Here is a 12,823-nt window from a genome sequence, read left to right on the forward strand (position 1 = left end):
TTCTAGATACTGTCAAACTGGTTTTTTAAGTGGCTATACCAATCTGTGTACCTTCACCAAAGTATGAGGGTTGTTGCTCTTGTTTTCTTCAAGAGTCTTTTCTATTTGGTTTTTCAACATTTTGCTTACCTGGGAAATCTATACAAATGCATATGATTAGTATACACTATTTTTCCTGGATTTATTATAAGTCAAAGGATTTTTTAAATAATCTTATAGTAGCAAAGTCACATACTAAACATAGCAAATAATCCACATGATGAGAATCACAGTATATGTAGATACACATGTACAATTTCTCATTTTAGGTGGCTTTTGAAAGAGAGAGAGGGTCAGGACATATACAAGTAGAGAAGGGAACAAATAAAAACCGGATAGACAAAATTTTAAAAAATACATTTGAAAGCCCACCTCTATTCCTTTCTAAATTCTCATTAGTAAATAAGAGTTGGTTGAGAATTTTTGGAAGCTCAACACAGCTTAATATATTAAAAACACCATCACCAGGGCTTAGGACCCCTCCCTTCCTTTGAGAATTAAATGAGATAATTCTTCCTCCCCAGTTTTATTGAGATATAATTATAATTGACATATAACTGTATTAGTTTGAGGTATACAAAGTAATGTTTTGATATATGTATATATTGCAAAATGATTTCCACAATAAATTTAGTTAATATCCATTACCTCATATGGTTACAATTTTTTCTTGTGATGAGAACTTTTAAGATGTATCTCTTAGCAACTTTCAAGCATATAATACAGTATTGTTAACTGTATATAATCACCATGTTGTACATCCCCAGAATTTATTTATGATATAACTGCAAGTATGTACTTTTTGACCACCTTCACCCATTCCCCTCCTACCCATCACCCATTCCACCCACCCCCATCCCCTCCTCTGACAGCCACCAATTTGTTCTCTGTTTCAATGTTAGGTTTGGTTTTTTTTTTTAAGATTCACGTAAAAGTGGAAACATGCATAAAAGAGATAATTCTTGGTAAGGATTTAGCACAAAACTGTACACAGTAACTAATCTGTTTGACTTTTATTATTTTATTTCATTTTTGACATGCCAAGTAATAACTCATTAAACACACTGTCTAATCCCATTTCTACTTTAAAGCCAAGAGTATTTTTTAAAAAACCAAAACATTCAAACATCCAATCACCTAAATCAAATATTGAATTAAGGCTTTCCACATTTCTTCAAGGAAGAATTTTTTAACATTACAAATTGAAGAAAGTGTTCATTGTAGAAAAATTAGAAACTAGAGATATAAAAATAAAAGAGTGTGTCCACCTCAAAACCAGTATAGAGATGTTTGTAGGAGCTTTATTCATAATTTCCAAAACTTGGAAGCAACCAAGACATCTTTCAGTAGGTGAATGAATAATAAACTGTGGTACATCTAATAATAGAATATTCGGTATTAAAAAGAAATGAGCTAGCAAACCATGAAGACATGGAGGAAATTTAAATGCATATTACTAAAGTGAAAGAAGCCAATCTGTAAAGGCTGTCTAATGTATGTATGAAAATATGACATTCTAGAAAAGGCAAAACTATGGAGACAGTGAAAAGATCAGTGGTAGCCAGGGATCTGGGGGAAGGGAGGAATGAACATGTGGAGCATAGGAATTTTAGCACACTGAAACTATTTTCTACATGACACTTTAAGAGTGGAGACATCATTATGCATTTGTCCAAACCCAGAATGTACAACACCAAGAATAAACCCTAATGTAAACTATGGATTTGGGGGAGATAATATGCGTCAAAGTAGGTTTAGAGATTTTAACAAATGTACCACTCTGGAGCCAATGTTCATAGTAAGGGAAGCTAATGCCTGTGTGTTGGGGTAGAGGGTATACAGAACTCTGTACTTCTCAATGTAGCTGTGACCCTAAAACTGCTTTAAAAAATAGTACCAACTTTTTAAAAAATTAGGAAAAAAAGATTACAGGGGGAAAAGTAAACAAATCCCAACAAATTTTAAACATTTTGGTAAATATTCTTCTGAAACTGATTTTTTTTCCCCATTGATGTGAGTAAAGAAATCTGTTCACTTTGCAAGATATTTTTAGCGCGGTGCTTCTCAAACTGTGAAGTGTGCGCAAATCACTAGGATTTAGTTCAAATACATGTTCTGATTAGTAGGTCTAGGGTGGGGCCTGGGATACTGGATTTCTAACGAGCTCCTCCTTTGATCTGCAGACCACACCCTGAATAACAAGGGTCCAGAGTTAAAGTGAAACAATCTTATTTTAGAAGAGTCCCTTGACACTTTTGCAGAATTTTTGTATCCCTTAAAATGCAAACGAACTGCTTCCAAACGTCTTTCTGGTATCTCAATTCCTACAGTCTCGGGTTGAGGAAAATCTTAAACTGTCTTTGATATGGGACTAGGTGAAACCTTAGCGAAAAACTTGGACAGGAGAAGCTAGAGGCGGAACCTAAAGTGAGAGGAAGGCGGAACTGAAGAAGCGGAGGAGGGATTTCAAACTTGGACCAGAGCCGGTTACATTTACGCGGCGGACCGGAAGAACTCCGTAGTCGCCGCACCATGGCGGGTCCTGTCAGCCTGCGAGAGCTTCTAATGGGCGCTTCAGCCTGGACAGGCCCTGAAAGTCCTGAGGGATCCCCTACAGAGGGTGGTGGGAGCGCGGCTGGCGGACCGGACCCTCCTTGGCGTGAGGATGAGATCTGCGTGGTGGGAATCTTCGGCAAGACGGCTCTGCGCCTGAATTCCGAGAAGTTCTCACTTGTGAACACGGTCTGCGACCGGCAGGTCTTCCCCCTCTTTCGCCACCAAGATCCTGGAGACTCGGGGCCTGGAATCAAGACCGAAGCTGGCGCCGTCGGGGAGGCTGGTGGAGCCGGGGACCCTGGGGCCGGGGCCGGGGCCGGGGATCCAGTTCGGGGAGCTGTAGCTGCTGCGGAAGGGAACCGAACTGAGCCGGGTTCCCAGGACTATAGCCTCCTGCAAGCCTATTACAACCAAGAGAGCAAAGTTCTGTATCTTCTTCTCACGTCCATCTGTGACAATTCCCAGCTTCTGCGGGCTTGTCGGGCCCTTCAGAGCGGAGAAGCTGGAGGTGGCCTCTCTTTACCTCATGCAGAAGCACACGAGTTCTGGAAGCACCAAGAGAAACTGCAGTGCCTCAGTCTCCTTTACCTTTTCTCTGTCTGCCACATCTTGCTTCTGGTCCATCCCACTTGTTCCTTTGACATCACGTACGATCGAGTATTCAGAGCTCTGGATGGACTGAGACAGAAAGTACTGCCCCTCCTCAAAACAGCCATTAAGGATTGTCCAGTTGGCAAAGATTGGAAGCTAAACTGCCGACCTTGCCCGCCTAGACTCCTTTTCCTCTTTCAACTCAATGGAGCCCTCAAGGTGGAACCCCCTCGGAGCCAAGACCCAGCTCATCCAGACAAGCCCAAGAAACATTCTCCCAAAAGGAGACTGCAGCATGCCCTGGAAGACCAGATCTATAGAATCTTCCGAAAGAGTCGTGTCTTGACTAATCAGAGTATCAACTGCCTCTTTACTGTGCCTGCCAATCAAGCTTTTGTGTACATAGTTCCCGGAAGCCAGGAGGAGGACCCAGTAGGCATGTTACTGGACCAACTTAGGAGTCACTGTACTGTGAAGGACCCCGAATCTTTGCTGGTCCCGGCACCCCTTTCTGGGTCCAGGCGATACCAGGTGATGAGACAGCACAGCCGACAACAACTTTCTTTCCACATTGACACCAGCAGTTCCAGTTCTTCAGGGCAGCTAGTGGATTTCACTCTTCGAGAATTTCTATGGCAGCATGTGGAGCTAGTCCTAAGCAAGAAAGGTTTTGATGACAGTGTGGGCAGGAACCCACAGCCTTCCCATTTTGAACTTCCTACTTATCAGAAATGGATCTCCGCAGCTTCAAAACTGTATGAAGTAGCTATTGATGGGAAAGAGGAGGATGCGGGATCTCCCACTGGGGAACTAACATCTAAGATTTTAAGCAGTATTAAAGTCTTGGAAGGGTTTTTGGATATTGACACAAAATTCTCGGAGAACCGGTGTCAAAAAGCTTTACCCATGGCCCATAGCGCCTACCAGTCAAATTTGCCTCATAATTACACAATGACTGTCCACAAGAATCAGCTTGCCCAGGCTCTTCGAGTATACAGTCAACATGCTAGGGGTCCAGCCTTTCACAAATATGCCATGCAGTTGCATGAGGACTGCTACAAGTTTTGGAGCAATGGCCATCAGCTCTGTGAGGAGAGGAGTTTAACTGATCAACACTGTGTCCATAAATTTCACTCATTACCTAAATCAGGTAGCTAAAGTTTTCTCAACATTTTGAAATCCAGACTTTAAGCAGTATATTCTTGTTTTAAGAGAGTTTGTTCTCTGTGCATTGACATCTTGAAAGGAGAGCCCTACAGAAATTTAGGTACATCAGATTTAAGTTTTCTCTCCTGCTGTAAAAAGAAAAACCAGCTCTGATGACTAATTATTTTCTTGTATTTAAAGAATGAACCCTAGGGGATTAGTAAGGGAGCACTATTAAATAATACTAAATTTCAGAAATTTCATATTAACATTTTTTATCTTGGAGTTTTCGTTTAACCGAAATGAATATAATGAAGTATTTCGTCACTCTGATGATGCTCACATTTACTTAGAAATGCTAAGCCTTTAGATTAAAATATGTGTTATTTTAGGCATTTTCACTTGCTCCTTCTGTTATATGTGTTTAGTCAAGGTTTTTGTGTTTTTGGCGTTTTGGATTTTGGGGGTTTTTTCTCATTTCCAAAGAACTGTTTGGAGAAATTTGGGGGTTAGATACAATCAAAGCAAAATAAATGTGACTCTGCACTGTGTGTATAAAATTAATAGTGATGTATGTTTTCCAGGAGAAAAACCAGAGGCTGATAGAAATCCTCCTGTGCTATATCACAATAGCCGAGCTCGGTCCACTGGTGCCTGTAACTGTGGAAGGAAACAAGCACCTCGAGATGATCCTTTTGATATCAAGGCAGCTAACTATGACTTTTATCAGGTAGCCTACATTTTTTCTCCTTCCTCTTCTATTTCCTTCTTCTTCTTCTTTTTTTTTTTTTTTTTGGCTAACTGCCATCTGACTAAAATATGTATTTTCAGAAGCAAAACATCTAGAAAAGTAAATTTGACTTGCAGTGTGATGTGTAACAAGAGAAAGTTCTTTATATGTATTTATTTGCTTGCCCATTAATTGTTCATCTTGGTTTTTAGAGTGAAGAATGTGTTGTTTTCAATGAGAAGTTCACAAGATTCTTTTGTTTGTCTTTTTCCTTCCTCCATAGCTTCTGGAAGAAAAATGTTGTGGAAAATTGGATCATATCAATTTCCCAGTATTTGAACCAAGTACTCCAGATCCTGCTCCTGCCAAAAACGAATCGTCTCCTGCCCCTCCAGATGCAGATGCCGATAAACTTAAAGAAAAAGAACCTCAAACCCAAGGAGAGAGCACAAGCCTGAGTTTAGCTTTGAGTTTAGGCCAATCCACAGATAGTTTAGGTACCTATCCAGCTGATCCACAAGCAGGAGGAGATAATCCAGAAGTTCATGGTCAAGGAGAGGTAAAGACTGAGAAGAGACCAAACTTGGTTGATCGACAGGCATCCACAGTTGAATATCTCCCAGGCATGCTACATTCAAATTGCCCCAAAGGTCTCCTCCCCAAATTCTCCAGCTGGTCTTTGGTTAAACTTGGCCCTGCTAAGTCTTACAACTTTCATACTGGTTTGGACCAACAGGGCTTTATTCCAGGGACAAACTATCTTATGCCTTGGGACATTGTCATCAGGACTAGAGCTGAAGATGAAGGAGACTTAGACACAAATTCTTGGCCTGCTCCAAATAAAGCTGTTCCTGGAAAGAGAAGTGCAGTTGTAATGGGAAGAGGAAGACGGCGAGATGACATAGCTAGAGCGTTTGTGGGCTTTGAATATGAAGACTCTCGAGGTCGGAGATTTATGTGCTCAGGACCTGACAAAATAATGAAAGTAATGGGAAGTGGGCCCAAGGAATCAGCTTTAAAAGCCCTGAATAGTGATATGCCCTTATATATTCTGTCATCATCTCAGGGTAGAGGGCTAAAACCACATTACGCTCAACTTATGAGGCTTTTTGTTGTGGTACCCGATGCTCCTTTGCAGATAATACTAATGCCTCAGGTAAGAAATACAACCCTTTCTGTCCTCAGACAGACAAAAAGTGCTGATGCTTGTTTTGATTGTTTGAAAAAGAATCAAACTAATTAAACGGATCTTAATTTTAAAAGCCTTTTAAACTGCATACTCTGTTGAAAAATAAATCATAAGTGTGTTAATCAGTTCTCATTATCAATTCACATCATTTGGTTAGATGCAGAACTTGAAGTTAAAAATCTGTAGAAAGGCAAGATAATATTTGAGACTATTTAATGTAATGTTAGGTGTGATTGGAGTTAGAAGTGTTCACATTTCATGCTTAATCTTATGTGCTCTTTGAACCTATCCTTTGTTTAGACATTCGTCTTTTAGGTGTTTCTTAATTGAAAAATGTTAAAATAATTACATTTCCTGTGTTTTTCAGGTGCAACCAGGCCCACCACCATGTCCAGTATTCTATCCAGAAAAACAAGAAATCACTCTCCCACCCGATGGCCTCTGGGTTTTGAGATTTCCTTATGCCTATGTGACAGAGAGAGGACCTTGTTTCCCTCCAAAGGAAAATGTGCAGTTAATGAGTTACAAGGTGCTCCGGGGGGTTCTTAAAGCAGTGACACAATGAGTGTTTTCCAGCCAGTACAGTCCTAAACTTGAGCTGGTTTTTGTTTGGTGTGTTGGGGGTGTTTTTTGGTATGTGATAGTGTGTTTTCTTGAACCCGAAATGTGATTTGGTTACAGGAGTTCAGTATTTGGGCAGTAATTTTTCCACTGTTTCATGACATTGTTGATATTTATTGTACACGGGGGTGCAGCTTCCTAATAAACATGAGTTATTCTAGAAAAGGACATAAAATACATGGTTGATACTTCTATGTTCTCTTGTTTTTGATTCACTGTCCATAATAAAACATATTTTTATTATAACTGATTGTTGCATAATCATGTTGATTGAGCCAAAACTTTGTTTTTGCTAAAATGATGCTTTAGCTGGGATTTTCCTTAAGATGCTGCGCCTGAAATTATCTTCAAAACAAAATGATCTAGTAAGTTATTTGGTAATGGTATGAGGACTTAATTGCAAAAATATGCCCAATTGCTTGGGTCACAGTTCTTATACCAGAGTTAGATTGTTTTGTTCACACCATTTTATTCTTGGACTGATGAGATACCATATTTGAAATGAATGCTATCTGAACTAAAACTTTTTAATACAAAATATTAATACACACTTTATTCTTTAAAAACTGCTATACTGTGAAACAATCTTCTAAGTGATACAAATTTTATCAATTCATACCAAGTTTAAGTCTCACCAGCATCAACATGGTGACACTGATATATCACTAATAAGACAAGTATGCAAAATAAGTTAATATATCAGAGTTCTAGTACTTGATTATATTTTCCTAGACACATTGATTTTGAAACACTGGGCAAATAGAATTAGAGAGTTTAGTCTCAGTATATATAAAGTACAATATTTGTATAACACATCTTGCTACCAGCTTAAAGTAGTTATTTAGGTTTTGTTTTTAAAATGTATAAAGATTCATAATTGGCAGCCAACTTAAAACTGTAATTTAATTAGGCATATTTCTATGCCAATTATACTGTAGTATTATTAGGAGAAGGAGAATCTGAGCCAATATTAAAATTAGTCTACATTCTTCTTCCATTCCATCCTTATTTTCCATCCTTTTCCTTTATATCTTTCATTCCTTTTATATCAATTTTTAAAATCACCATTACTTTTGTACTTAAGCATGGTTCTTAGTTCCTGCATTTGGAAATATAGCTGGATTTTTCTATAGGACATGTACTAATAGTTGTTTTGTTTTTTCAGTAGCCTCTAAGATTTGAAAAACAGATTGGATAAACTGGTAGGTCAAAGGAAATGTAAGAAAAAACTTTATGAGAACAAATAGGTTTCAGAAGAGCAAACCTGTGTCTTTTCCTTTTTGATGTCATTCCACATGGAACAACTTTACATTCTTGCATAAATTAGTAAGTGATTTTACTTGATTATTTTTGGTTACAGAAGCTACCCAAATTTGAATTTCTGTAACATCTTTAAATACAAAACTTTTATGCTATTTGTATTTATAACTTGCTTAAAAGAAACTACCTTTCTCTTTAGTCATATAACCTTATTTTGGCAAATTTCAAGTGATGATTTTATTAAAGAAATTATATTTCTATATTTCTTCTGTAGCAGTATTTGCATTATCCTTTGCTTAGCAGACTTCTTTTTCTTTCCTCTTCTTTCTTTTTTTTTTTTTAGATATAAGCAGATGTTTCAAATTGATTTTTTTTTAAGAATCACTAGGAGACAAGGACATCCTTTGGCCTATTGGTAAGTCTTTTGATGTGTCCATGAAAAGCTGTATAAAATTTAACATTTTTAGAAGATAAATTATGTCTTTTTCAGGGAGGGCTTTCTGTTTAAAGGACTAATATAAATCTTCTTGTAAATTGCATTAATTCTAATTGTTTAAAAAATGGCTTCACATGTTGGTTTACTTAAGGTTTCCCTGTACTACTTATACAGTGAATCTATTTCTTACTTTAAAAAATAAAATTAAATGAAAAATTTAAAAAGATTTTGAGGTAACAGGGAGAAAATTAGAAAAAATGAAACTAGAGAAGCCTGATTCATAAAAAATAACAATAGCTACTCTATTGAATGGCTATATCCAATAATAATAGCTACTTCATGAATATCCACTTGGTAGGTACTTTAGTAAGTATTTTGCATACATTTCCTATGATCCTCAAAACACTGCAAGATAGATATCATCCATATTATCAGGAAATTAAAACTTGAAGTGGTTAAATAATTTATCCAAGGTCACATAGCTAGGAAGTAGGAAGTCAGAATTTAAATTGAGGACTCTGATTTCAAAGCTATTCTCTTCCTGTGTTCTGCCTTCTTAGAAAATATAAGAATGAAAATAGCATGTCAGTTTCTCCAACTGAATATTTTGACTCTGGTCTTAAGACTTGCGAATGGATGAGTTTTTAATGTCAGAAAAATGAGGTGTGATTACCCATTTCATCTTAATTTCTTTGATGACTGTGAATCTTAATTCTCTCTAAAACTGTATTGAATCTTATATTCTTACACTCTTTTCTTGTTCCGTATGTTCCCTTGTATAGAATACTACTATAGTAAGTTGAAGCCAAAAAGAATTGACTCCACCTCTTAAGAAACCTGACAATTTACTTAATCCTTGAGTGTCTTTTCCCCTAAAATTATAATTATTACTATTTACCACAAAGAGTGGTTGTGAGGATTGGAGTATACATAAAGCCTGTTACAGAGGGGCACTAGATAAATTCTTAATAATAATTATAATTTATTTTAAATTTACTTTTTAAAGAGATCCCATCATTCTAATAGTTTGGGAGTCTTGGTTAGTTTTAGTCCTACCTTTTATAATGAGGTAAACAGTGCCTAGTACATGTACCTGTGGTAAGCACCACAACATAATAGCAGTTTTATAGACTTGGTTTGTAACCCTCCTCTTGTATCTTTCTGTGGTCTTTTAAAATTGGGTTTAGTTTTTATTAGTCGGTTTATGCTTTATATAAAGCAGCCACTCAAATCCCTTGGCCATTTAATTGCCCTTTTTCTGTCTCCCACAACTTTGTGTGTGTCCTAAGATGTGGCAAATAGAACTGCACTCAACTTTTGGAACACTGCATAGTTTTGCACAAAAGCCAGCTAATCATTTGTTTAATTTTTAATACACTTCGTAATGTTTATCGGTCTGAGTTGGCACAGCAGCTCACTGGGTTCATGTCTTGAGGAGATAATGTACTGCATCTCTTAATACTGGATCCCATCTAAAGCTTCAGCAAATTAATTTGTAAAATGGAGGTAATAACTCCCTTATGTACCTCAAAGGATAACTGTGATTCAAACACTTAAAGAGTATGTTAATTGAAATCCTTTACAAACTCTAAACTGTTTTATAAATATAAGGGACAGTTATTATCCCATGTTTGTAACTGATGGCTCGGATCCAGTCATCTTCTAAATACAGTTTAGTTATTTTTCCAAAATCTTTCCGTACTGAAAATAATCCTGTCCGTAGCTATAGCTATTAAATTATATGTAATATATTATATTATATATATAATTATAGCTATAGCTCTATTTGACTAAATATAAGAAAAATTTCTAAAGTTTAAATTATATCCTGTGGTTCTTCTTCGTTCCAAACACTCTTAGAGGACTGTATTACCATAGTTGCTTATCACTTCCTTTCTCCTACTAAGTTACATGTACTTGAGTATTGAGTGACATTATTCCTTTATTTTATCCTGCTATTTTCTCAATATAAAAGCTAGACTATCTAGTTTATAATCCCATTTAAAACAGTTTTTGGGTTTGACTACCTTTGTTGTTCTTGTAAAACTAATATGTAGTCATTGTATCTGTTATTTAATAATTTTTTAAGCAAAGATAAGAATAAGTTACCTGGAAAAAAAAAAAAAAAAAGAATACATTACCTGAAATTCCAGTGCTCTGCTAGTGCTCTGCTAACCACTGGCAACATTTTAGTGAATATCCTTCTAAACATCTCATGCATACATGCACATGTGGATTTGTATTCAATTTTACATAATTGCAATTCATCTTGCTCTGTAATCTAGTTTTTTTGCATTCAATAGTATGCAGTACACATTTTTCCTGTCAATAAATAGAAGTATTATTAATGGCTGCATTGTTTTCTCTTATGATTTATATAATGTGTCCTTCATTGTTTGATATTTAGGTTCTTTCTAATTTAAGACTTCTACTAACGATAGAATACCGTGGTGCATACATCTGTTATTAATATTTGTGAATTTTTCTTTGCAGAACATACTCTTATAGCTGGGATTGATGGGTCATGGGATACACACATTTTACATTTTGATACACATTGCTAAATTGTTCTAAAGAAAGTTGAACTGTGCTTTAACCTACTAACAGATGCCCATTGTCAGAGTTGGGAATCCCGATGGCAGTCTGCCAGTCGAACAGCACACTAGTTGTTTATTATAACAGTTTTATTTTGAATTGTGTCACACTTTAATTTATGGGTTGCTTCAGAACTCTTGGGTAAATGCCTTCTGGTCCCAGTGATATATATTCCTAATCAATTGCATCTGCTTTCTAGAGCACTAATAATTTGGGCAATGCAATTGTAGATGGGGTTGAAATGACAAGGAATCACCTGACTAGCATTCAGTGTTCTTTTCACTATACTGCATCCTGGATCTGCTACCTCTGATACACTTCAAAGGATAGTTTTTAAGTGGGTATTTCCTTAATGCTATCTTCTATAAAGAGCAAGACTATTTTTCAGATCTTTTATTTTTCAGAAGATCAATACTATCTTCTCTAGCCCCTTGAACTAAGTTAAGATTAGTGACCTTGTTGTTATAACATCAGCCCCTAGCTATATGGTCTTGAGCAAACTACTTAACCTTTCCAGTTTTCTCTTCATAACAAAACAGGCCAGTGATTTCTGATACCCCTTCTTTTTCAACATTTCCCCCCATGATAATTGATTGCTTGTACTAATCTTACCTAGTTTAAATAATGTCATTAACTTTGGAGGCTCTAGTAAATTTCCCCCAAATATGGCCATCTTGGAAGATACTTCTGGTCATATTGATGCAATTTTGAAAAAGATGCTTTTCTAGTATTATAATTCATCTGTTCTTTCGTTAATTTTCCTGGGTCTCCAATAAGGCATATGTGCTCCTGCTTGAGTAACTCTGTATACCTTCCCCAAATTTGTTCATAATGTTTTAGAGAAGGAAACAATTCTATCTTTTGATATAATGCTTTACTTAAATAGGATACTTTTAATGCTTTCACTTCCTTCAGTCCTCAAAACATTGATCTGTGGTTAGATACTATTATCCCCCATTTTACAGGTGTGAAAACTGAGGCTTAAACTAAGTGATATGCCCAAAGTCATTCAGCTTGTAAATGGTATAGCTGTAACTATAGGTTCTAAATTCAGGGCTCTGTCTGCTAAGTCCTAGGTGCCTCTGTATTTGAAGGTTAAATATTCTTAGTTACATAGATTTTTTTTCTCTGGTAATACTTATCATATTCATGTGTCATACTAATCAGAAATAGCAGTCATAAAATTTAAAGAGAACTTGCTATCAGGTGAGATTTTGGAAAAGGGAAACCACCATGAGCATCAGCTGATCTATAAGATATAATTTGACAGCTCTAAACAGATACTTTCCTTAATTCCTAATAAGGCAGTATTTTTCAGCTTGTGAGTTTCTTTAAAATGTTTTGAATTTTAAGTTTAGTTGTATTTAGAATTTTTCATACTTAGTTCTTTTTCTTCTACAAAGGCTTTACTATTTCTTTGGGTATATTGATGATAAATCAAGAAATGAGACTACGGCTGGTGGTAAACTGATGCAAAAGTCCTTTTTTGCTACTTTTAAAAATCTAATGAAGACCTCTGTTTTCAAGAATCCTCTAAATTTTATTTACGCCTCTTAATGGAAGCTGGAATCTTTGGGAAGTCATCATTAACAGAATGTGAGAGTTAGAAGTTATCATATAGTAAAAGATTCCTCATTTTTCGTATAAGGAAATGAGAGAA

At 36.3% G+C, this 12,823-nt stretch overlaps 1 protein-coding gene across 1 annotated transcript; it reads left to right on the forward strand.

The window, feature by feature from the left end:
* The first annotated feature begins 2,540 nt into the window (after nt 1-2,540).
* On the forward strand, nt 2,541-10,701 carry SMG8 (SMG8 nonsense mediated mRNA decay factor). Its single transcript, XM_010990431.3, has 4 exons — nt 2,541-4,336; nt 4,917-5,062; nt 5,346-6,218; nt 6,619-10,701. The coding sequence occupies exons 1-4, from the start codon at nt 2,572-2,574 to the stop codon at nt 6,814-6,816; spliced, it is 2,982 nt and encodes a 993-aa protein (XP_010988733.1). The 5' UTR covers nt 2,541-2,571; the 3' UTR covers nt 6,817-10,701.
* The last annotated feature ends 2,122 nt before the right edge of the window (nt 10,702-12,823 follow it).

This window comes from Camelus dromedarius, chromosome 16, assembly GCF_036321535.1.
Source record: "Camelus dromedarius isolate mCamDro1 chromosome 16, mCamDro1.pat, whole genome shotgun sequence".
NCBI lineage: Eukaryota > Metazoa > Chordata > Mammalia > Artiodactyla > Camelidae > Camelus > Camelus dromedarius.